This window comes from Henckelia pumila, chromosome 1, assembly GCF_033568475.1.
Source record: "Henckelia pumila isolate YLH828 chromosome 1, ASM3356847v2, whole genome shotgun sequence".
NCBI lineage: Eukaryota > Viridiplantae > Streptophyta > Magnoliopsida > Lamiales > Gesneriaceae > Henckelia > Henckelia pumila.
The window spans coordinates 91,316,651-91,340,177 of record NC_133120.1 but is presented as its reverse complement, the minus strand read 5'-3'; the positions used below and the strand labels follow the sequence as shown (position 1 = coordinate 91,340,177).

At 35.9% G+C, this 23,527-nt stretch overlaps 5 protein-coding genes across 7 annotated transcripts; 3 read left to right on the top strand and 2 right to left on the bottom strand.

The window, feature by feature from the left end:
• Positions 1-290: 290 nt before the first annotated feature.
• Positions 291-2,487, top strand: LOC140876022 (O-fucosyltransferase 37). Its single transcript, XM_073279864.1, has 6 exons — positions 291-919; positions 1,082-1,250; positions 1,323-1,412; positions 1,517-1,800; positions 1,877-2,135; positions 2,272-2,487. Exons 1-6 carry the CDS (start codon positions 291-293, stop codon positions 2,485-2,487), a joined length of 1,647 nt encoding a protein of 548 aa, XP_073135965.1.
• Positions 2,488-3,346: 859 nt separating this feature from the next.
• On the top strand, positions 3,347-6,119 carry LOC140876133 (mitochondrial pyruvate carrier 1). Its single transcript, XM_073280011.1, has 5 exons — positions 3,347-3,494; positions 4,532-4,648; positions 4,734-4,788; positions 4,860-4,995; positions 5,832-6,119. Exons 2-5 carry the CDS (start codon positions 4,556-4,558, stop codon positions 5,869-5,871), a joined length of 324 nt encoding a protein of 107 aa, XP_073136112.1. The 5' UTR covers positions 3,347-3,494; positions 4,532-4,555; the 3' UTR covers positions 5,872-6,119.
• Positions 6,120-6,321: 202 nt separating this feature from the next.
• Positions 6,322-11,940, bottom strand: LOC140876115 (uncharacterized). 3 transcript variants are annotated; one of them, XM_073279986.1, is made up of 13 exons: positions 11,738-11,940; positions 11,517-11,635; positions 11,385-11,444; positions 10,303-10,332; positions 10,061-10,197; positions 9,077-9,256; positions 8,924-8,987; positions 8,693-8,800; positions 8,242-8,395; positions 7,412-7,501; positions 6,988-7,043; positions 6,780-6,837; positions 6,322-6,701 (listed from the first exon to the last, which is right to left on the bottom strand). In XM_073279986.1, exons 1-13 carry the CDS (start codon positions 11,817-11,819, stop codon positions 6,538-6,540), a joined length of 1,302 nt encoding a protein of 433 aa, XP_073136087.1. In that variant the 5' UTR covers positions 11,820-11,940; the 3' UTR covers positions 6,322-6,537. The 3 variants fall into 3 exon arrangements, with proteins under 3 accessions (XP_073136087.1, XP_073136104.1, XP_073136097.1); XM_073280003.1 differs by lacking the exon at positions 11,738-11,940 and having other exon boundaries at positions 11,381-11,444; positions 11,517-11,633; XM_073279996.1 differs by lacking the exon at positions 11,385-11,444 and having other exon boundaries at positions 6,324-6,701.
• Positions 11,941-12,975: 1,035 nt separating this feature from the next.
• On the bottom strand, positions 12,976-17,972 carry LOC140876107 (uncharacterized). The gene is made up of 2 exons (XM_073279977.1): positions 17,644-17,972; positions 12,976-15,822 (listed from the first exon to the last, which is right to left on the bottom strand). The coding sequence occupies exon 2, from the start codon at positions 15,799-15,801 to the stop codon at positions 13,147-13,149; it is 2,655 nt and encodes an 884-aa protein (XP_073136078.1). The 5' UTR covers positions 15,802-15,822; positions 17,644-17,972; the 3' UTR covers positions 12,976-13,146.
• A 527-nt stretch (positions 17,973-18,499) lies between these two features.
• LOC140876187 (uncharacterized) lies at positions 18,500-19,997 on the top strand. Its single transcript, XM_073280075.1, has 4 exons — positions 18,500-18,571; positions 18,666-18,807; positions 18,874-19,549; positions 19,668-19,997. The coding sequence occupies exons 2-4, from the start codon at positions 18,706-18,708 to the stop codon at positions 19,721-19,723; spliced, it is 834 nt and encodes a 277-aa protein (XP_073136176.1). The 5' UTR covers positions 18,500-18,571; positions 18,666-18,705; the 3' UTR covers positions 19,724-19,997.
• Positions 19,998-23,527: the final 3,530 nt, after the last annotated feature.

Genomic DNA, 23,527 nt, shown 5'->3' with positions numbered 1-23,527 from the left:
GAGTATTCATTTACACAGACCAATGGCCGCGTAATTTTCATGAAATTGACGGGTAAATTAGACTCGAAACAAACAATAACTGATTCTGTTTTTCTTCCCTCTCTTCCCCCCTCAGTCGTTTATCTTCACCCTTTCAGCTCAAACTCACACGTACATTTCTAGATTGAACTCTCGTTCAACAAACTGCGCAAGAAATCACACGAGATCTCAAGAACACTTGAAGAACCCAGTTCGTTCTTGGAAAATCTTACTCCGAGCAGTAGAAAACGGTGAGATTCAGACCGTTTTTCATGGCAAAATCAACCAGGAACTTCAAGAATTCATTCATCACTGTCAACCCATCATTTTTCACTCATTTACTCTCGGTTTCTCCATTTTACTCCCCCAAGAAAAATCCAAGAATCCCCCATTACTGTTCGTCATCGAATCTCGTTTTACTCTTCTTCTCATCTCTCTTCATTCTCTGCACTTTCTTGGGGGTTTGCTTCCTGACTTTCAGTCCGATTTTCTCGAATGAATGCTCCGAAATCTGGCCTTTATCACCATTTCCTTCACTTTCAGCAACCTCTCTTTCATCAGTCCTGAAACACAACTGGGGCAGTGGAGAAAACGATGTAATGGTGCCATTGCCTCCGCATGGGGTACCGGCCTCGAATCTCAATCTTTCAACAGAGGAGGAGGAGTTCTGGAAGCAGCCGGAAGGAATGGGGTTTCAGCCCTGTTTACATTTCAGTCTCGAGTATCGAAAGGCGTCAAGTAGAATCGCTAAACAGAAGAGGAAGTTCTTGGTTGTGGTTGTTTCAGGAGGATTGAACCAGCAGAGAAATCAAATCGTTGATGCCGTTGTGTTTGCACGGATTCTTGATGCTGCATTGGTTGTGCCTGTCTTGCAGGTAAATCGCATCTGGGGAGACGAAAGGTACAAGGAATTATAGATGCATAGTATTTTTTTGCAAGAGATTTTGTATACTTCTTGATTCCAGTTGTGTATCATGTGTTTTGGAATGCAAATTTATCTGTGCGTTGATTGAATGAACGACCCATGCATAGCTATCTCTCCAGCTACACTTTCATTTTGCAGTGAATTTTCTGATATATTTGATGTTGAACACTTCAAGAGAACTCTACAAACCGATGTTCGTGTCGTTTCATCCCTTCCTTCTACTCATCTAATTCCAAAGCAATCGATTGAAAATCAAATCCCCTGTCATGTATCTCCATTGTGGATCCGCGCAAGGTTCCTTCGACAAGTAAGAAAACAAGAACTTCAGTCTATGTGCAGAATCTTGTTCTTAAACAGAATTTTACACCTGTCCATGCAGCTGAATGAAGAAGGACTTCTCATATTGAAAGGGCTAGATTCGAAGCTGTCGAAGAATCTCCCACTCGATCTTCAAAAGCTACGGTGCAAGGTAACCAAGAAGTCGAGATACTATTCTTTTATGTTGCAAAGATCAAGATATATATCATCAGTTCTAGAATTGAGCCCATTTCATCTCTTTTCTTGTTCTTTTAGGTGGCGTTTCATGCTCTAAGATTCGCCAACCCAATCCAAGATCTTGGTAATCAAATGGCCAGAAGAATGTGGATAGAGGGTCCTTACATAGCTATCCATTTAAGGCTGGAAAAAGACGTGTGGGTCAGAACCGGATGTCTCACAGGTTTAGGAACACAATATGACAAAATCATAGCCGTGGATCGAGAGTCTAATCCTGATTTCTTAACTGATAAACTGAATATGACACAATCCGCACGACTACTTGCTGGATTGTGTCCTCTCAGCGCACAAGAAGTAGCAAGGTGAATGGCATATATGGTGTTTGATTATTTGCACCATAGGTAGAGAGATGTCATATTTTTTTGTGGGAAAATGCAGATTTTTGAAGGCTTTAGGAGTATCAAACAACGCTCGAATATACATAGCCGGAGGAGAACCGTTTGGAGGAAACCGTGCAATACAACCACTCGTGGAAGAGTTCCCAAATATCATAACAAAGCAGATGTTAACTAGAGAAGGAGAGCTCGCTCCTTACATGAATAGGCCTTCCATTTTGGCAGCCATTGATTACATTGTTTCTTTAAGCAGCGACGTATTTTTGCCATCCCATGGCGGCAACATGGGACGAGCTATGCAGGTGCCAACTCCAAGAGATCATCATTTTTTAGCAGAGTTGATCAATGAACATGCACATTTCCAAGATTGATTGTTCTTTTTTATCTTGTCTTCTGTTGTGTTGTTTGGAGAAGTGATTATTTGTTATGTATTTGAAGGGACACCGGGCGTACGTAGGACACCGGAAATACATAAAGCCAAACAAGCGCATGATGCTTCCTTTGTTTGAAGATACATCGATTTCTGAGGAGGAATTCAGGAAGAATATACAGAAGTTGCATAAATATTCAAAGGGCCAACCTGAGCTAAGGACCAAGAAAATGGACAGAGATGTTTTAGCATATCCTGTTCCTGAGTGTATGTGTAAGCGATGAATGTAACAAGAAAAAAGATTCATCAACTAATATACATGATCATTGTGTACAATTACAACTTCTATTAAAACAAGTTCAACTTATTTTAATTAAACGAAAAATCATTGTGAAACAAAAACATAATAATAATAACAACAACAATTAATAACAATAATAATAATAGTAGCACACAATGGTAATTAAGTTCAAATCTAATTATAATTTTCAGGATATAGACTTGTAAGTGAAAATTTATTGTTTAAGTTATTATAGGGTAGTTAGATTTGTGATGAGAATTTAATCTATTTTATCCGAGCTAGGTTAGTTACATGAAAAATACTAAATTAATTGACAATTTTTTTAAAGGAAGCAACCTAACTCATTTCAAATAAACAATTATATATATAAATATATATATATATATTTTTTTGCTTAAAAAAATATATAATTTTTTTAGTATGATATGATAAAAATGATCGTCAATATGCAACCTACTCGATTTATAAATGTTTTATACATACATTAAATAGCACTAAATGATATTAAGGCGATTTAATATATGTAATTAGTGAAAACTAATTTAACATCTCAAATGAAATCAACCTCAATGTAATTTGTATTTACTATATTAATTTAAAATTATTTAATTAACAAGCATTAGAAAAGCAAATGAATGCATTTTTTTTCTTAGAATAATAGCAAGATATATTGAGCTTTACAAATTGTTTACTAAATTGATAATATATTATGAATAATCACAATAATTTAAGCTTAAAATAAGCTAACACAAAATTTGAGAAAATAGCAATTGTAAATTATATATCATATATGACTGCCGCGACCACACGGCTTCAAATAGACGTCGTAGCACACGAATATTTCCCAATATTTATTTCTCTTTATTTATTATTTATGTTAAATTAATGAATTAATTATGGTATCGGACTCAGGTTCTTTCGATTGCCTTTCCCCAAATCATAATCTATCGATTTGTTGACGAATTTCCGATCAAATTTATCTTCTTTGCGGTAAACCTACGTCTCTGGATCTATTTTCCTACAAAGGATACTTGTAATTATCGATATACATATGTTTGCGTGTGTTTACGTGTATGTGATTTTTTGTTTTGAAACCAGGTGGATGTATGCTTTGATTGTAAGAGGATGTATGCTTATCACGAACTCTTAATTTATTTTTTTTCTAAAACATATTGTTGCATTCGTAAAAATTCGAGCTTTTGTTATTAAAAAAAATAGACTGTAGAAGTTGGCGTGGACTGTGGAAAATTGGGATCGTAGTAGCTTATATGTAACTTTTAAGAATTGTAATGGAATTCTGGATTTTACCCTGTGTTAGAATTATTTTTCTTGTGTTTATGAATTACTGGAATTTTACTTGATCTGGTTTTCTGTTTGGAATCTTAGGCACGTTTGGTTTCAAAAGCCAAAAAAAGTGCTTATTTGGTTAAAAAAGTGTTTGGGTGACCATTTAATTGCTTAAAAAAACACTTTTTTTAGGTCAAAATTAGAGCTTTTTCTAAAGTTAAAAATTATAGCTTAAAAAAGCACTTTTAAAAAAAAAAATCTATCAAATCCAAACAGGCTCTTATTGTCGAAGGAGCTGAGGGAATATTATGTTGACTTAGCAATTGGTATTAAGGATTCAAAGTCATGGAGGTAGAACCGTAGAATAAGGAGTAATTTTATCCAAATTTGAATAGATTTTTCATCTCCAATTCCATGAACTTGATGAATTCTATGGATCCAAAACGCACCGCGGACATTTCTGTTCATGTCTTGATGCTGTCAAATTTATTGGATGTAGTAGAGATTTTTAACATTCCATTTTCGCTTTGGCTGTTACTTTATAATCTCGAGATAACTTATTGAATTATATTTCCCAGATTTTCATGTCTTGGCACTTGTTTCTTCTAACAACAGTTTCAGGTGTTTTGGAACATCGCCCAGTTCTTAAAGTGTGTTCTACCATGATTATGTGAACAACTTAGCTTGTTTTTGGTTTGCCATATCCTGATTCATTCTGACTTTTTGATTGTGTCCTGCAGAATTGTTGAGTTCTTCCCTTATTTATGGCAGCCTTCAAAGCATTTCTGAACAGTCCTGTTGGTCCCAAAACTACTCATTTTTGGGGTCCCGTAGCTAATTGGGGATTTGTTATTGCTGTATGATTCTATGACTATGTTGATATGCGAAGTTAGTAATTTGATGGTGAAATTTTGTCTAAAAATTTTCTTATTGGTTTTCAAGGGGCTCGTTGATATGAAAAAACCTCCAGAAATGATATCTGGAAACATGACTGGAGGTGAAATAATGGGCTTCTGATACTTACCCTGATTACATTTTTGAATGCTAACTATTATTTACCTGATGCAGCCATGTGTATATATTCTGCATTGTTCATGAGGTTTGCGTGGATGGTACAGCCTCGTAACTATCTGTTGCTTGCTTGTCATGCTTCAAATGAGTCGGTGCAGCTTTATCAACTGTCCCGCTGGGCCAAGGGTCAAGGGTATGTGGTTTAACACTTTCAGTTTGATTCCTATGGCTCTTGGGCTTGATCTCTCATCCTGCCAAAATGGATCGATGTTATTGCTGCCATCATCCTTTTGCAATGTTATTTTCACTTCTTCCGAGAAATTAATCTTTTTTATTTTTTGTCAAATATTATACCATTTATACAAATTTAAATCATACATAACATTTAGAAAATTGTGGTCATTCATTATTGGCCGCATGATGAGTCTCAAGGGTTAAAATTCTCTCTCTGTGCTTGTTCTATCTACCTAAAGTTAATTAAGAAGGTTATAATTGTAAGAGAGGCAGTATAAAGGGAAACCAGGAATATGATCCTTCATATTGGTAACTCCTTTCCTCGCAATCGCGATTCTTACTGAACAAAATTCTCATGACTGTATATTTTCTCTTCTTTGTCATTTACTTATCTGGATGTTGAGACGAGGACAAGTTGTAAAACAGTTCTTCTCTCTGTGTTGGTTCTCTTTTTTGGGAAAGTTTGGTGGGGTATCATGTGCAGGGACACAGGGTTGTGGGAAGGCTGGTAGATAGTGAGCTTAAAAAAAGAGTGGAAAACCGGAGAATTCAGCATCTAAAATTAAGGCCATTGGTCTATTAATTCATTGATACTGGCCCTTTCCTCTTGAAATTTGGTATTGGTTGTATGTCTTGTTTAAGGGACATGTTTTAGGTGTTTGAACCACATTCGAACCTTGCGATATCCTAAGTTGTGTGTTTCTCATGAATTATCATTTCGGAGTGTATAATTTTACATGAGAATGAATTGTTTTCCTGTTTTGTAGCAACTTGCAATAACAAGTACTTTTCCAGGTATCTGGAGAATAAGAAAGCTGAGCCTTCCTCTCAGTGAAGCATTCCGCTCTTCTATCTTCCAGCATTCAAACAAATGCCCGTGCCCCCTCTCCTCTCCCCCACCTAGCACCAAGAAAACAAAGAAACCTGAACTCTTTAATGGTTTCATCTTATTATGTTTCATTTCTTTCTATTTGTTATATTGTGAAAGCATTGTGTCGGCTCATTTTAGTTGACAGATATTTGCAGCTTTGTTCTACACTGCCAGCATCCATTTTGTAATTTCATGGAACTTGTGGGTGTCAATTGTTTTATCCATGACATTGATAACCTTGACTGTTGATACAAAAATTGCACATTTCTCAAATAATACTCCCATTCAAGAGGCTAAAAAATAATTTTCTCTCTTTAGAAAAGCTTAATATTATGTTTTTGATAAATCTAATTTTTTTGATCATATTTGATAAATATTTATTCGTAAATATCAATTACTTCACCGTTTCTATTCTAAAATACTTTTGTTAAAATACTTTTGCAACTGTTTTTCTATATTGCAATGCAATCCAAGGAATGAAAATGAAACATAATCGGGCACTACTTTCTCTCGGAAGGTCAACCCAGATTTCAAAATTTTTCTTCTGTATAAATACAAATCTCGGCAAAAGCAACCAGTTTCGACTCATACCCCGCAACTTAATCCACGCAAAATAAGCTAGTTTTGGTGTTAATGTTCTTCAGCTTTTAACCTCTTGCTACTCTTTTTAGAGTACATTTTCTTGGATCCCTTGTGCTCTTTAGAACCCATTTTCCGTTTGACACGCGGGGGTTCCTCTTCAACTATGCCGAGAGCCGGTGTAACTTGTGGCTCAGGTGCACAAACACTGATTTCTGCACAAAATTGTAAGATAGAATTGAGCTTGGTTTGTAGAAGCACAAACATAAGGGCACCAAGTTAAATAAACATACCTTCACTGCGATAATGCGAATCGAAAAAGACATTAGTGAGCGGCTGCTTCAAGAAAACCTGTATCGAATCAACGCAAAAATATTTATCAGCAGACAAAGGACAAGAATGGTTGGTGATCGCCTTTACAGTTCTTGGCGAAAAGTTTTGCAGAATGCGATAAACCTCGAGAACTAACAGGTATTGTTAAAATTAAACTTCATGGCATACCGCTGATAGAAGTTGCCGTGAATGAATGTCCCAGAAGCGCAGATAGCTGTCAAGCCCTAGTAGAAAGCCGAATCAACCAGTCAGCAAATAACTCCAACCATGGACAAAGAAAATTAGTCCTGGAACCAAACATGAAACATCTTTTGTGTTTTTTAATAATGGTGATAGTAGTTCTCTCCATTGAAAGATATCTGGAACTAGAACAGTGACAGAGTCACAAGGTATGCTTTGAAACAAATATTTTCGGAACCAAAATGATAAGATGTTATAGCTGGGAACAGAGCCGAAGTAGTTTTGATCAGAGCCATGTACATTTTCAGTCTATTATTTATAATTTATACATCAGGATTAAATTCAACCAGAAATATTATACCATAACATTGTCTATATATCAAGATATCCCAATTCATTGCAATGTACTCACCACATGAAGCAAGTACAGGAAGTTCTGGGTGCCTGGCTATGGATCTTACACTTCCAGAACATTTTCCGATAAAGCATCCCAAGAGTTTCCCTACGGTTTTCAAACAATATACAAATAATTGAAACTTGTGTACCCAAAAAAATCAACAGATTGCAATCTCGAATCAGCATAACTCGCAAGTTGAGGCTTGAAAACTAAGAAAACTAACACGAGAAGAAAAAGAAGCAATTATATAATAAGTAAAATAAGTGAAATGAGAGATTAAAAGACTTTCAGCACAGAAAGGTGTGCCAACCAGATGGAAGCAAAGGAATCAAGAAGAAGAAATTTGCCTAAACCTCAAAACCTGACACTGCATCGGACACAACTATGTGCTCACACTTGAATGGTTACATGGTCATCAACTTTCGACGCTTAAATTACAAACAACTATATGGTCGAAAAAAGTGGCTGAACTCAACTGCCACTGCTAAGATGCAAAATTCCTGCCAATATCAGGCGGGAATATCGATGTTCCAAAGACGTGTTATATTAATTTGATGTTATAAAATTAAAAGAATTATGCATGTCAAAAGAAAAATGCTCTTTGTACGGACTATGAGAGAAGCCAAATTATTTACATACTAGAGGATTGTAAAGGTGATAATCATAAGTTATAAATGTTTCAGGATCAGAAACTCTGTTGCAGCACCTTACACAGTTTCGTACAGCAACAGAAGAGTTGCCCACACATTATAACATGGTACAGTGCCATTTCATTCAGAAGAATAATAAAAAGATATTCAATGCCATATAATCAAATGGCACAAGAAAAGGCGTTAAAAAAATACCTGTGCGTATATCAATGGAACCAAGATCGCCTGAGCCATTTCCTACATATATTGTATGTCCATCAAAATCTTCGGCAACAGATTTAATAGGAGTCTCCCGGAATTCAATTGACATGATAGGTCTTCTCTGGGAAGATATATCATACAGTCGAACCTGCCATATCATGTGGTTGGTTCAGTAAGCACAAAAAATACAGAAAGATTTGTATAAATTTTTTATTTTCAACTTCTCTACAGGGTTACAATTACATCGTATATTATCAGGAGCAAGTTGAATTTTCAATATTTAAGAATCTCAACTAAACAATCAGAAAAGGACAGCACAAGTATACCATAATACCAAAATAAAGTGATCATTTTTCTTGCAACTATCTTAGAATGAAGCCACTCTTTTATCATAAGCAGTTAAGCACCCAGCAAATTTAAGATAGAAAATTGAGTAGAACGTTACCTGATGAGAATTGGTGCCGGCCACAAATTTACGATGATCATCTTGACTCAAGAAGGTCGCAGATGTAAACCAAGTTGGAGTAAATATGCCAAGAGAGTTTTTTGGGGGCTACACGAGATAGATTGAGCAATATCAAACACTAAACCCGTCACAAGAACAGTTATCGTTTCTGTATCGAGCATCCAGACCTAAAAAATACTGCAAAATACATAGGGTAAAGTAGTAACTTACAGATTTTGCAGCCCAGATCTTTGTATTATTGCTAAGATCCCATACATTTACTTCAACACCCTTCCTGAGAGTTATTTAAATCGGTCACCATCTCTCGGACAGTTCGAAAAGTCAATTTAGTTTATAAGTGAATGCATGGACTAATAAGCTTACCCTCCATATAGAGCATAGTTCTCACTGTCATCTACTCTAGAAAGCAAGATCTCCCCAGATCCACTTATATTCCATGTAGTTGTAGAAGGATCACGCGTGAACTCTGCTGATGATTTGGTCACATCAATTGATTCCAAGATCGCGTGGCCTTTTTTAGTGCAGACATGCAACATACATGACCTAAACCAAGATATAGAAAGTTGATGTGTAATAGGGTCGCACATTGTAAACACAGCAGAATTAAACCAACGAAACCTTTAAGTGAACAAGTAACAACCTTGCCACTACATTTCAAGTTTTAAAATCAGAGCTCGTAAATCATACAATTAATGTCCCCTAGTACAAGTTTTATTAATGGTCCACTTTGAAAAAAATAGCTCAATTTCCATAAAGAAAAAGGTTAATCAATTGACTGTCAGCTAAATCATATCTTGGCATCACATTCTATATGAATTCATGGGCCATTTCAATTATTACACAGCAACCAAATTACTTTATCGTATGAAATTATAGGCAGATCTCTTTTACAGATTATAAATAATATACTATCATCACTATAAAATGTTGTAATCGAGTATGTCAATGTCCCACGACATGGTTCATAAAAGGGGGAAACAAAATTTGCAAAGATACTAGAGGTGCACAATAAAGTTGATACGTAAAAAATCAGTAATTCGCGGTATCCTTCACCAACAAAGAAAAAATAATTGTTCACGACAAATTAACTAACGCGAAAAAAAATAAAGCATATCCCCGGTTCATCAGTCACATGGTAAAGACGGTTTACATTATATGCTCCTCTTCAGGGTCGAAGAAAGAAGCCAAAAATACTACTAATCAATATGTCTATTCACATCAATTACCGAGTTCCCGCAGAAGGAAAAGCTAAATGCCTAAACAAATCACCTTGAGAAACATAAGGTACATCTGGATAGATTTAATCACAACAAAACAGACAAGGAAAAAAGGTGGGAAGTATGATACCTGGATGATGACTCTGATCGGTGTTTTTTTAACAAATGCAATCCCATGATGGTATCATCTTGTAGACTGGTTGCAGTTTCATATAAACTTGGAATGTGAACACGAAGATTCCCATTAATAGCGCTAATCACCTCGATCTGTGCAACAGACTATCATCACTTACATGTCTGCTAGGGTTTACCAAAAGTACCAAAGAGATGCATACTAACATTAGATATTAGGAAGCAAGAAAAAAAACTTACCGAACCACATTTTCTTGCAATACCGAGCAGCTGCCACATCATATATTTCCATGCAATATACCCAACAATGTGTCAAACCAAAATGAACAGAACAATTTGCATAAAACAAGATCATTGTAATTCAATTCAAAAACCCAGAAATTGAAGAATAGGATATCAACCTTAAATAAGATCTTATCATAGATCTTAACAATGCCACATTTATTAGTTATTAGTTATTACATTATCACCATCTACATATTTGTCCATGCATTGTATGAGGAACATCCGAGTCCTGCGATCCCTCATAACCAAAGATGCACCCAACCGAAAGTTTTCAGCATTGCAGGACTTGCAGAAATTCAACATAATTTGCTTTAACTAGGACATAGTCAGGGAAAAGTCTCTCATAAGTAGACTTCACAATCCCAAGACGAGCATCCACTTGAACAAAATCATCATAATAGGACCTTAACTCTTGTAACATACAGACATTTCTAGGGTCAACGACATTATAGCCACAATACCTTGAGAATCATTAATCCCACTAACAATAAAAAATAAAATAAAAAAAAAAAAATTCATGACTATTATTTTGATCAATCATCAATATTCCTGACAAACTTCTAAAAATGCCCAGAACTTCGGACATGGATATATTATAATGTGGTAGTGGTTCAAGAAATTTCCCAAGCTAATCATGTCATCACATTTGTAATTCTAACAACTTTGGTAGCCTTCTCAAACTTTTTACTACAGGTACAATGAAATAGACTTCAAATTTTAGCATTGCAATCTGGAGTTATAACCATAACACAATCACAAAAATTTAAGTTGGCAGATTGTCAAAGCAAGATGGAATCCATTCCATAGAGACGTAGTTCGGACTTCGGAATAATCACTCAACACTGCCTAACTGACAGAATATATTTAATTGATGCTCAGCCCAATTCACAAGAGCTACAAAATGCTCTTACCTTTAAAACCTTACCTCAATTAGAAAAACAAAATCGCTACAACAATTACAATGAAATATCACTAACTACAGAATTTTGGTAATAAAAAAAAGGAAAAAACTACAGAATTTCGCAAAACCTACCGACCAAGAGAATTTTAAGCCTCCTCGATGCATTCCAACAGTAAAACTTATAAATCTCAATTAACTGCAGACAATATACCTCTTCACTAAAAGCTCATAACAATCACCACAAAAATATACATCCAAAATAAGGTACCGGGTCAGACTCTCTGTCCAGAATCGAAGCAGCAAGCACGCATTTAGATGAATCCGGGTCTCCCCAACGCTCCACCATCTTGGCAGCACCACCGTTCTCATTTTTACGCGCCTCAATAACTGTTGGAAAATATATCCGAAAAAACAGAGAGGAAAGCTTTAACTTGGTACATCAAGATTCTACTTTTAAGAAAACTAAAAATAAAAATACGTTCTTTTTACCTTTGACAAGGCCAAGAACGTCGAAGGTTAAGGCTCGAAGTGGAGGGCAGCCGGGGTTCTCCACCGTCGTTGTCCGTGGCATATTCCGTCGACCGTATCAGAAAGTATTCTGGTCTTCGTTCGTACACTCCCCGTCGGAGGAGGAGAAGTGAGGAACAGAGGGGGCGGCGGAGGCAATGCTGATTGCTGAAGGCCTTATTGGGCTTTTTGGACGCTGTAGCCTATTATGTTTCACATAACCAATTAAATACATATTTTTTTGAGCAGAATTATATTTATTTGTTGATATTAAGTATTATAATTAACAATCAAAATTCTTAATTCGTTTCCTCAAAAAAAAAATTCTTAATTGGTTCACGAGTTCCCCAAAGAAAAAAGAGGAAATAATTAATTTTTCTTAAAAAAAATAATTAAAAACTGAATAAAATTAAAGATGCCAGTTTTTTTAGGGGTAGTTTGCTAAAAAAAGTCCTAACTATGATGCTTTTTCATTGTTCATAATTTAATTTTTTTTAATCAACAGTATTCATAAAGAACATAATTTATCAAAAAATTTAATCCAAAAAAATTATAATATTAATTTGCCCCAGAAAAAAAAAGTAATCTATTTGGCTATATGGATAAATGATCATATCTTGGTGTGCCTATTAAAATAATATATAAATTAAAAAAAAACACGCACAACTGCTTTTTTTCACTATCTCATTTTTTGGGGTATTTTGTTTTTTAACCTCGGTCAAACATTTTTAAAAAAAAATGACCTTCTGTAGTGTAATCCAAATCACTTAGGGGAGGTTAATTTTTTAAAAAAATGTTTGACCGAGTCCATTTTCCTAAATATCCCTTATTTATTTTTCCCTCAATTATGATTTTTTTTATTCTTTTTTTTTCATTTAACAATTTTTTTATTTTCTCACCAATTTTTGTATTTAATATATAATATAATTATTTTATTTGACAGTTTAAATTGAAATATAAATTTATTATAAAAAATACATTATTAGCATGCAATGCATGCAACTAAGTGATTGGTATATTTTAAGTTACGCAATGCCGAAGTGCATAAACAGTGCAAATACACTACCCGTGCACAGAAAACGCACAAAAGTCCTACATGGCATCTTCAAACTTTTAGTGTACGCTAATTCCTAAATATAAATTGATGATCATGGTGCTGAAAAAACAAACTTATAACCAGACAGTGAATTGTCTCATAACCAATTGTAGAAGTGAATTTCAAGAGTAATAAATGGTTAATTGTATAAATGAAAAAATTGAAAGAATTAGGTCAACCAAAAAATATTCTATACTCGTAATTTCTGAACTCGGTAAAAATTTTGATCTCAGAAATTAAATTTTGATTTGTTCAGAATTTCTTTCTTCTAGCAGTATAAACTATATAATTGAGATCACTCAGCTTCCTCAGTCACCTTCTTCATTTTGTTCTTTCTAGAGTATGTAATGATAGGTTTGTCTTTTTCAACACTGCCCCTCACCACTGCTGATTCTGTTAATTTCACTGGACGTTGGGCTATTTTTTCTGCCTCTGCTTCCTCGGCTTCTGTGATCACCTTGAGAAGTTCCAGAGGGAGAGCAGCAGGATCCAGCTCATAGCAACCAGAGGGGGAGTTTTCAGATTCTTTCCCATTCAGGGTGTAGTGAGGCACCTGATGAGAGAATCGAAAGATTTCCTCTCTTGGAATTGTCAGGATCTTGGTTTGATCCAAATGCTGGCGAAACAACGATGTGAAGCCAGCCACTTTAACTAGAGGAGCAACAACTACACCTCTATGTTCATTGTAATCTTCAAGAATCATCATCATATCATATTTATGCACTGTTTCATCAGCAGTTAACACATCCCAATCAGGAGACCAGTTAGTGTACATTGCCCAAACATCCTCCTTTGTTGGAAAGACCTGAATTGCTCCCCTTGCCCCCTTTCTCCACTTGACTGGATGAGAAAAAGAAGTCAAACTAGTGCTGAATTCATACTTGCCAATCCTGAAATCCCCATTGGTCTTGGTAAAGCCAGAACCTATCCAGTCAAGGGATCCAAATTCAGAGGTAGTTTTGGAATTAAGCCAGCTGATTTGCAACTTAAAGGGCTTCACAGATATCACTTGGTGGACCACAGCATAGTAACGAGGCATGCCGTCATCATCATCATAGGCTGCCCACACTTGGTTTCCACGGAAAGACTCCTCAGTTCGGCACTGGTCAAAATTGTAGAAATCTGCATCAGGCACAGTCATTGATACAGTTTGCACGGAATTTGCACGCACGTCATCATTGTCATTCAATGCAGGGGACCCTTGAGCCTGTGATATGCACTTGTTATTCATGAGCAGGTGATCTCTGCTCTGATCTGCCTTCTCTTCACTAATCAAATCTTCTTGCAAAATACTCATTGAATTTTCAATCTTAGGTTTCTTCACAGGGGAAGATTTTGATTCAGCAATCTTCCATTCCTTAAGTTTGCAAAGGATTTCTGACTTTGCCTTTGCCATCAGCATATCACGAATCTCCATCTGAGACAATTCCTTCACCTTCCGTGGCTTGTTACACCCAGGAGAAAAAGCTTGGCCAGCTCCAAAACTTCCCTTGAGATTTTCTGAATTCCTCTTAAGTCTTGATTTGCTCCCATTATTCACCTGTCTGGGACCATTACAGTTCAGACCATCCGTGTGTCTCCTATTGTTAAGCTTCTCTCCACTTTGACCACTGGAGCTAGCTTTAGAATCTCTGGATGCTTCAACATTTTCTCGGTCAATGACATTCCTGTGCAGAGTTTTATCACCTGTAGAAGAATTTACTTCTTTTTCAGGCCCTCGGTTGAGAGCTGGACCAGATGGCTGAATTCTTATATTATTTAAATTGTCTCTCTTGACCGCTGGGATATCAATGGAACCATTCAATGCTACCAAATTACCTCTCTGCTGATGGGAAAAGAGCCAAGGGCATGAACTGCGGCCTTTTACAGATGGAGTGGGCATTTCTCTTGCCAAAAAAGGCTGCTGACATCGCGGACACAGAAGTTTTTGATTCAGAAAAATCTTCTGGTACTCATACTGACTCCTGCACATGTTGCATGCAGTCCAAAATGTTTCAGGTTTCAATGAATGATGGCTGGATCCTGACATGGCATTTCTGGCAGAAGTATAATTACGATATATCCGCTCAGGAGTAGGATAGTACGGAGAGGAGACGGTGGTTACAGGACTGTTCTGATAATTTTGAGATGGGTGGGGATTGCTGGATGATGCATATTGGTAATGAGTTGATGGGTTTGGATTCAGCAGGCAGGGTCGAGTGTGTGTGTGATGGCTGCTGGTTCCAAGTGTTGGATCATGGGGTTCAGGTGGAGCAGCATAGAATCGTGACCAATCAGCATTTAGTGGAGCATTTTGATGTCTAGGGATGCATGCACCAGTACAGGGTATCGGATGACTTGAATGACTTGGAGTGGGATGACACTGTGAACCAATATCGGGTGCCTGACTTCTTGGGTTCTGTAGAATGGTACTGAAATGTTGACTAGTCGTTTGAGGCTTTAGCTGAGTTGATATGTGCCCCTGATTGGTGTCCAAAACTGTACATCTTGCACTTGATGAGTATGAGCTAATGCTGAAATTGTGCAATCCATTTCCCAATTGATTTTGAGCTCTTAAATTCATCTTCAAATCATATGCTAACTTCTTTTCCTTATTCGACAGAACATCCCATACTTGTGACAGTATTTTGAATGCCCCCTCTGCCCCTACTGATTTGTTCTTATCTGGGTGGATAGCAAAAGCCACTTTCCTGTACTGCCTTTTCAATACTTCTTCGGAAGAAGAAGGATCAACGCCAAGAATTCTGTAGCAGTCCATTTCTCCCTTTACTTTCTCTTCAAATGCAACGTAAAAGTCAATGACCTCCAAGAACTGAGAAAGGCCATCAAGCTCAGAGTACATGCTTTGAGCCTTTAGAGCAAATTTCTTGGCACCTTTGATGTCCCTCTCTAACAATTTCTTCTCCGCGATATCTTTTGCCCTGATAGCTTCATCTCTGTTATTCTCCATTTTTGCAAGTCTTCAGGCCCGCTAGTTACACAAATAAACCAGAATTATAATATCAAACAGATATATTGATGGAAAAAATATAGAAATTTTACAAAGAAGCAGTATACAAAATAAAATAATCTTTCCAACAACAAGGTCCATGTAGGTTTCAAAAGCCAAAAATTGAAAGTATCCCACAAAAGTTACTTGAATCATAAATCAATTAGTCAACAAATATGAAGTGTCAATTTCAGCGCGACTTAAATTGATTTTGCAATCCAATTCTCTGTACCTTTTATGCCGTGCAAACTCTGTGCAAATGGCTAGAAAATTGATATCAATGCAATTTGATCCATGCAATTAAAACTCGTTATCATACAAGGACAGATTATATGACTCACACTAATGCAAGCTTCTTCATCCATAATATCATCATACCTTCCTATATTACTGAAATGGTAGCTAAAGAAGCAAACCAGAAACGTTTAACTTGTCACAAACAGGCAGAGGCAAAATGCCACAAAAGTTAGAGAATCCTTTAACAGATCTACCCAAAATCATGCAGACATTTTAGTTCTATAAATCACCTTAATTAATAATAAGGCACATACCAAGAACATAAAACAGAAACCGGTAAAAAAGCAGTGAAGAGAATAAAAGCCTGATAATAAATCAACCAATTTTTGTAATGCGGGGCTGTAGGGACAAACAAGATAAAAGCAGTGTTCTTAATTAGTTCAAGCGATCAACTTAAAAATTTTTAATCAGTAACGAATGTCGTTATTTTTTCATGCAAGAACATCATAACAACGTAACGAAAAATAGAATAAAATATTGACGAAATGACAAGTTGACAAACAAGATTACCGAACTTAACAAATCTGTCGACGAAATTGGCGCGAAAACTCCATGCAACCTTAAACTCGCATGCATACGAATATAAGAAAACACAACATGCATGATCAACGCCATCATTCAAAGAACTCAAATTATTCTTGTTTATGCGGTGCATTTTAGAATTGAAAGAGTGCGTTTATAACTCCAAACTGCCTTCAGTTAACATTGGAAAAAGGGTATTATAATATTTTCATCTTCTTCTTCTTCCTTGTCTTCATTTCTTCTTCTTTTTTTCCCTCAGAGATTTTTGGTTCGACAACAGTTCTCCTAGTTAAGGTACACATCAAAGCGGGTTTTAAATCTAAATTTAGCTTAGAGAGAAATTCAAATCAAGACTAAAAACAAAACCACCAGCAGCAACAAATATAGAAGATTCACAGACCTCGAGGGCCACACTTCTCCAGAACCAAAGACACACTAGCTTCAAAATGATTAGAGTAATACGATCTATATCAGTCAAATTCTACTAAGAATGAGAGTCCCTGATTGGAATCTCTTAAGTTAACATATAGAAAAGATCTTAAAACCCTCCAAAAGACAAACCGAAAAAAAAAAAACCAGAGAAATTGTTGAATATCAAAGGTTCCTATCATCATCACCAATAACTGAAAAAAGAGAGAGAGGCATATATTATTCTGTGATCAATTCAAGTGTAGGGACATAAGTTTACCAGAGAGATTTAGAATCACAGACAGCCTCAATCAACATGTGAGAAAAATACAAAGCAAATCCATCATGCATCAATTAGCCGCATTCACAACATTCGCATGCAAAGTCAGATAATTGTAGCTATCGAAATCCGTATCATCAATCAACACTCAGTAATCAACAGGAACTCAAAAAACAATACCAACAGTTGATCTTCGCACAGATTAAAATAGCAATCAAACATCAAGCATCAATGAGGTTGCAAACACAAAAACAAAGCATGCATGCAGAATTTTAGCGACAAATATACAAAATTACCTCCAGAAAAAATTTATGTGATTCTTTTGTTGCCCTGTTTAATGATTTTTTTTTTTTCTTTTTTAGCTTAAAAAGGAGGGGAAAAAAACAAAACTTTCTGAACGCTCTGATTCACAAAAGAGTTAACCGAAGCAAAATGAATCTGTGCATTCAACAAGCACAAATACAATTCGGAGACATTTGATCATAGAAATGTTGAACGGGAGAATGAAGTTGGATTTCTGGGTTTCTAACGTAATCACAGCCCACCTTAGTTTTGGGGAGGTTTGGTACTATTCGGGGTTTAAACCCTAACCATTGTTGGAATCTAACCATGGTTGGTTGGCAGTTGCTGGATTTTGGATTACGTGATTTTACAGTGGATTTCACTCAACATTTGGATTTTATGAATTCTGCTATTTCTGTTCGGATTCTTTTCTCTATTTGTGTCATTTTACATTATGTTAATATTTATTTTTCCGATTTCCCAAATTTTTTTTATTAAAAGATAAAAAATATTGAAAATGTAATCTGAATTTCTTGAATTCAATTCTCTTTTCTGATTAATCAATAATATTAATGCTGCCATCTTTTGTGATTTCATGTCTCTCTGTTGTAGAAAATTAACTCACACATTAAATCAAGATTTATTTTTGACTAATGTGGATTAGAATGACATTAATGAAGCTTACTGTCTTCATTATCTGCACATAACGATCCTTATAATGTGAGGAATTAATGAAAATCTGCAGTACATAATAATGTGAGTGAATATGCAAATATTTGAAAGATTATGGTAATCCGTGTAATTAATAAGTAATCATAATTAATCACCAGATAGGAAACAATTCATCACCTACCCAAACGTACACTCAACCAGGCATTTTAAATGGGCTTGAAACAAAACAAGAACAACTTCTCTTGAAAAGTTCGCATTTTTTTCTGTGAGGTAACTTTACTTTCGCTGTTTTCTCGGTTAAATCAACTGTGTTTTTGCCTTTTTTGCTCTCTGTTTTTCATCTGTGATTTTCTATTCTATTCAGGAGTTGTAAACAAGCCAAAGGGCCTTTGCTTCAAACAAGTATGTCCGCAGGCATACTTGGTGCATCGGCGCCGGAACACCCTTCTCCGGTTATCCTTCGTTTTTTCAAGATTCTGCTGAACGAAGAGTATTCGCAGATTCTGGTAACTTTTTTCTAGTCCACCCCAACAATGTAGCTTTGTGTGTTTATGGATTCGATTTTCTTGCAGTACTTGCCTCCTGCATTTGCTAGAAAGGTAGAGTATTTGGTAGATCGAGAAACTTATCTGGAGAATTCAGGCGGGAAGCGATGGGCTGTAAAAATATCCAAGGTGGATGGCTCCCTAGCATTCCAGAAGGGATGGAATGAGTTCTTTACACAACAGCCGCTGATTGTGGGACACTTTCTGGAGTTCCATTACATCAAAGGCTCTCATTTTCTTGTTCGGGTTTATGGAAGAAGCGGATGCGAAAGGAGGATCAACCTCAACAGGGGACTGAAAACAGCAAAAAATTTTGACAAAGTAACTACAGGAGACGAGCCAATTCAGAAGTTTGATGAAGTTCGGAATTCGAAACTCAAAAATAGGTTCGGCAATGGCAAAAGGCCGAAAGATTCTAGTGAAAAAGATGCTGCTCGAAAAGATGAGAAGAGTTCAAGTATTCTCATGAAGAAAAATGAATCCCAAGTTATACAAAAAGCTGGAGCAGAGAAATCATGTGTTGTTCCTACAATTACACCAGATGAAGTTCTGGTAGATGTTCCCATATCATATGCAGAAAATTGTCATCGGGGCGATCTTTCGAATGTGGGCACTTCCAAAGCATTTGAAAACCTTGGAGATGAGATGCCAAAGGTGGTCTCTGGCTTCCAGAGAGGTGAAGGTAGCAAATCATTACTTCAAGGTACCACAGCTGAATCTTCATTTTACTTGCCAATTAATTTCCATGTGAAGCATTCCAGTATGTTGAACATCAACTTAATGATATCACTAAAACATTCTGGCACATTTTTATGCTGAAGTTGCAGCGCAAAACGCACAAATGCGAACAAAAGGTGATACAAGGACATTTCCTTGATCGAGCCGGAATATGTTTCCAGAGGAAATTCGTGCCTTTGAAATCTTGGTAGATGTGGGAAAGAAGGCAGAAACTCGGAGAAATACCAAGATTATGGGGTTCCTCAACTTTGATTATATGTTTGAAGTAGTGAATCTTGATTATTATCGAGTAAAAATGTAAATGCTCGATGCAGTTATGTGCTGTAGTCTTTGAAGAATTGTATTCAGTATTGCTCAATTTGCGCTTGTGCTATTTGTTGTTCCGTAAAAAGTTGCTACTTTTAAATGTTTTTAGGAGAAAAACTATTTTAGCCAAATCCCTTAACTAGTAAATTCTTTTTAAAAAGCTTCCCTAATCCGGATTGTTCAATCATACCTTTTTCATGAGTTCATGCAAGGAGATCCATCCTTCCACTAGCTCAATGGTATCAGGGATGATAAGAACTTGTACTTAAGCTTGAAGGTGCAAGGTGCAATCATTGGGGAGGGCAAAAACCCACTGCCAGAAGTAGGGAGGTCATGAGTCCGATGCCCGTCGAACCACGTGGTCCGAGCCTATGCGGTGGAAGGACGTGGGTCGTTACAAGTACATCTAGCTTACAAAAAATAATGGGCGGTTGGATTACCCTGCAGATACTTGGATCGAACCAGTCAATCTGGATAATAAAAATAAAATATTTCATGAGTGATATTATTATTTAATTTAAAAATGTCTTTTTATGCCATGAGTGATAGGATTACTTAATTTAAAATTCAAAAGTATAGATACAAATAAGGAATTATTTTTATTGAAACATGATAGATATAGATAAGATGTAAATGTAGTTAAATTGTACAAATAATGTGTGATTTATAATTATTAATAATAATATAATCCTAAATCTGACAAATTATTTATAGTTTTAGTACGCATGTGGATCGCTAGTATATTATATTTTGTTGGGATGTTTTTTTTTTCTCTTTGGAAGCTTTTTGTTGGGATGATTGAAATGTGATAAATAAATCACATCAAATAATGTTTGATTGCATATTTTATATATTAAATTACATATTTATCATATAATCTATCAAATATTTAATTATATATATCATGCCAACAAATCCTTGAGTACTAGTTTTATATATGTTCAACGCGTTAAGCTTTATATTTTTATACATTTTTTTTAATTTATATATCTGATAACTTTGTTACTTTCAAATTAATTAATGATTTTCTCATGTATTTTTTTATTAGAAATAATACCCAAAAAAACTCAATAATGTAGATAGAAAGATAAATTTTTTATAAAATTTAAATGATTTTTTTTCCAAAGAAATTTAAATGATTTTGAAATAAGATAAAGTATACGTTAGATTTAGATAAATTATGAATTTACTAAAGTTCTGATGATATTTTTTATTGAATAATAATTTGGTATTTTGTTATTTGATATGGTTATTTTCGTTACTTGTGTAGATATACGAAAAGTGATTACTTTGAGATCTTCATTTCTTACAATATAATATAGATAAAATTAGGAAAATGTTATTTACACTCCAAAAATTATTAATAACATTCAATTTTATTTAAATAATATATTATTAGACATGATTACCCTATAATATCTCTCTTTATATAAAAACAAATCTTGTTCTACATTAAATAACATCAAATATGTTGTGAAAAAGTAAAAATTTATGGTAAAAATTAAAAACTCCAAAACTCAAAATATATCAAACTCTACAATTTATAATATTTTTCTCTCAACTCAATTGTATTTTTCATCACAAATGAAGACCTATTTATAGATCCACATTTGAGATTAGTCCAAAATAAATACATCATCATCTATATCATCACACACTAATTTTCCACATTTTACAACTCAATATTCAACATTCAACATTCAATATTCAACATAATATTAATAATAATAATATATTTTTCAACATTCCCCCTTCTGATGATGATCGTGATATGATGACTGTCTTTATTACGTGTTTTATACTGCCTCGTTAAAAACCTTACTAGGAAAAACTCAGTGGGATAAAAATCATAGTAAGGAAAAAAGAGTGCAGCCACGTAAACTCCCCCTCATGTTAACATGAGTGATTCTTCACATATTCCGCAGATTGCGCATCCCAATGTTGTATATATGCTTTCTAAATATCGCCGTGGGAAGTGCCTTTGTGAAGAGATCTGATGAGTTCTCACTTGATTGAATATAACAGATATCAATATCTTTATTCTTCTCAAGCTCTTGAGTGTAGACAAAGAACTTTGGGGGTATATGTTTTGTTCTGTTACTTTTGATGTATCCTTCTTTCATTTGAGCAATACATGTAGCATTATCTTCATACAACGTCACAGGCTTCTTGTCTACTGATAATCCACAAGAAGTTTAGATATGTTGTGTCATTGATTTTAGCCAAACACATTCACGGCTTGCTTCATGTAGTGCAATAATCTCAGCGTGATTTGATGAAGTTGTTACGAGTGTTTGTTTCTGTGAATGCCAAGAAATTGCGGTGCCTCCATGAGTAAATACATATCCGGTTTGGGAACGTGCTTTATGTGGATCAGATAAATATCCAACATCGGCATAACCAATGATACTTTGATTGATGTATTTTGAGTACAAAAGTCCCAAATCTGTCGTTCCTCGTAGATAACAAAATATATGTTTAATTCCATTCCAGTGCCTCTTTGTTGGATATTGTAGTAACCCGCATTTTTAATTTGTGATTAATGAGTAATTAATCACGTGATCATGTTTAGATTAAGTAAAACATGATTAAGTAAGTTCCTGTTGGGGTAATGGACTTCAGAAATAGATTCAGAACACTCGAAAATAGCCGGAAAGGTCCCAAGGGTTCGGATGGATCGGAAGCTCCAAACCAAGTCAGGAGGCTTCGAACGGGTTCGGAGGATCCGAACTCAGGATCGGAGGCTCCGAAGTGGATCGGAAGCTCCGTCGGTAAGATCGGACGTTCCAATCTGGACCAGGGCACACGTCATTGCTTATGTCAGCAAGGTGACATCATGGCTGACGTAATATTGAGCAATCGGACGCTCCGAAGGTGCGATCGGAGGTTCCGATCGAGTTCGGACAGTCCGAACCGGGTTCGGAGGCTCCGAACGTTGCCTATAAATAGAGGGTCCGAGAATTCATTTTCTCGCACCAATTTCCTCTCTTCTCTCTGATTCCTAAGCCTTCTAACTCAGATCTAGGGAGATCTAGGCATCCTACGGGGAATCCGGAAGTGGCTTAGTGATCTAGACGTCGTCGCGGAGCTACGGCCTAGTTTTGAGGCTATCGTCAGCAAAGGGCTAACGATGGACGCAGGTATAGCTTTGACATCCTAAAATATTTAGGAGTATGCAATAGCTTAGTTAAGGCTTTTAGAGCTTTATTATTGATGCATGGATATTTGCATTGTAGTAGCAGTAGACTGGACTAGTAGGCTTGGAGTCTAGGTCAGCGGAGCTAGGTTTGACCAGCAGTGTTAGAGGTACGTAAGTACTGACCGAGATAGCCGGCATGATATATTTGCTTATATGTTGCATGAGTATGTGCTATATGTTTTATCATGTTTTAGCATGTTTTTACCGTCTTAGCACATACATGATTTTACGTGTGACTGCATCCGGAGAGATGTGAGTCATTGACAGTCTTCATAGGGAACAATGATCTTATTTTGGACTCGAGTCAGGTATGACAGTTTTCATATGAGACTTGTATCATGTTTTGGATTCGGGTCAGGATGGGGTTGGCTCAGCCCTGATATGGAATATACGAGTACCCCGCGGAGTAGCTCTCTAGCCGGTACTGTATATTCCCGG

Excerpts from the sequence above, each read along its gene's own strand:
- LOC140876022 (XM_073279864.1), top strand. The coding sequence starts at position 291 with ATGGCAAAATCAACCAGGAACTTCAAGAATTCATTCATCACTGTCAAC. Across the intron at positions 1,251-1,322 it reads GCGCAAGGTTCCTTCGACAA|CTGAATGAAGAAGGACTTCT; the intron begins GTAAGAAAACAA and ends CTGTCCATGCAG. Across the intron at positions 1,413-1,516 it reads TTCAAAAGCTACGGTGCAAG|GTGGCGTTTCATGCTCTAAG; the intron begins GTAACCAAGAAG and ends TTGTTCTTTTAG.
- LOC140876133 (XM_073280011.1), top strand. The coding sequence starts at position 4,556 with ATGGCAGCCTTCAAAGCATTTCTGAACAGTCCTGTTGGTCCCAAAACT. Across the intron at positions 4,789-4,859 it reads ATCTGGAAACATGACTGGAG|CCATGTGTATATATTCTGCA; the intron begins GTGAAATAATGG and ends TACCTGATGCAG. Across the intron at positions 4,996-5,831 it reads CGCTGGGCCAAGGGTCAAGG|GTATCTGGAGAATAAGAAAG; the intron begins GTATGTGGTTTA and ends GTACTTTTCCAG.
- LOC140876115 (XM_073279986.1), bottom strand. The coding sequence starts at position 11,819 with ATGCCACGGACAACGACGGTGGAGAACCCCGGCTGCCCTCCACTTCGA. Across the intron at positions 10,198-10,302 it reads TTGCAAGAAAATGTGGTTCG|ATCGAGGTGATTAGCGCTAT; the intron begins GTAAGTTTTTTT and ends TCTGTTGCACAG. Across the intron at positions 7,502-8,241 it reads TTCCATTGATATACGCACAG|GGAAACTCTTGGGATGCTTT; the intron begins GTATTTTTTTAA and ends TGAAAACCGTAG.
- LOC140876107 (XM_073279977.1), bottom strand. The coding sequence starts at position 15,801 with ATGGAGAATAACAGAGATGAAGCTATCAGGGCAAAAGATATCGCGGAG.
- LOC140876187 (XM_073280075.1), top strand. The coding sequence starts at position 18,706 with ATGTCCGCAGGCATACTTGGTGCATCGGCGCCGGAACACCCTTCTCCG. Across the intron at positions 18,808-18,873 it reads AAGAGTATTCGCAGATTCTG|TACTTGCCTCCTGCATTTGC; the intron begins GTAACTTTTTTC and ends ATTTTCTTGCAG. Across the intron at positions 19,550-19,667 it reads TAGCAAATCATTACTTCAAG|TTGCAGCGCAAAACGCACAA; the intron begins GTACCACAGCTG and ends TTTATGCTGAAG.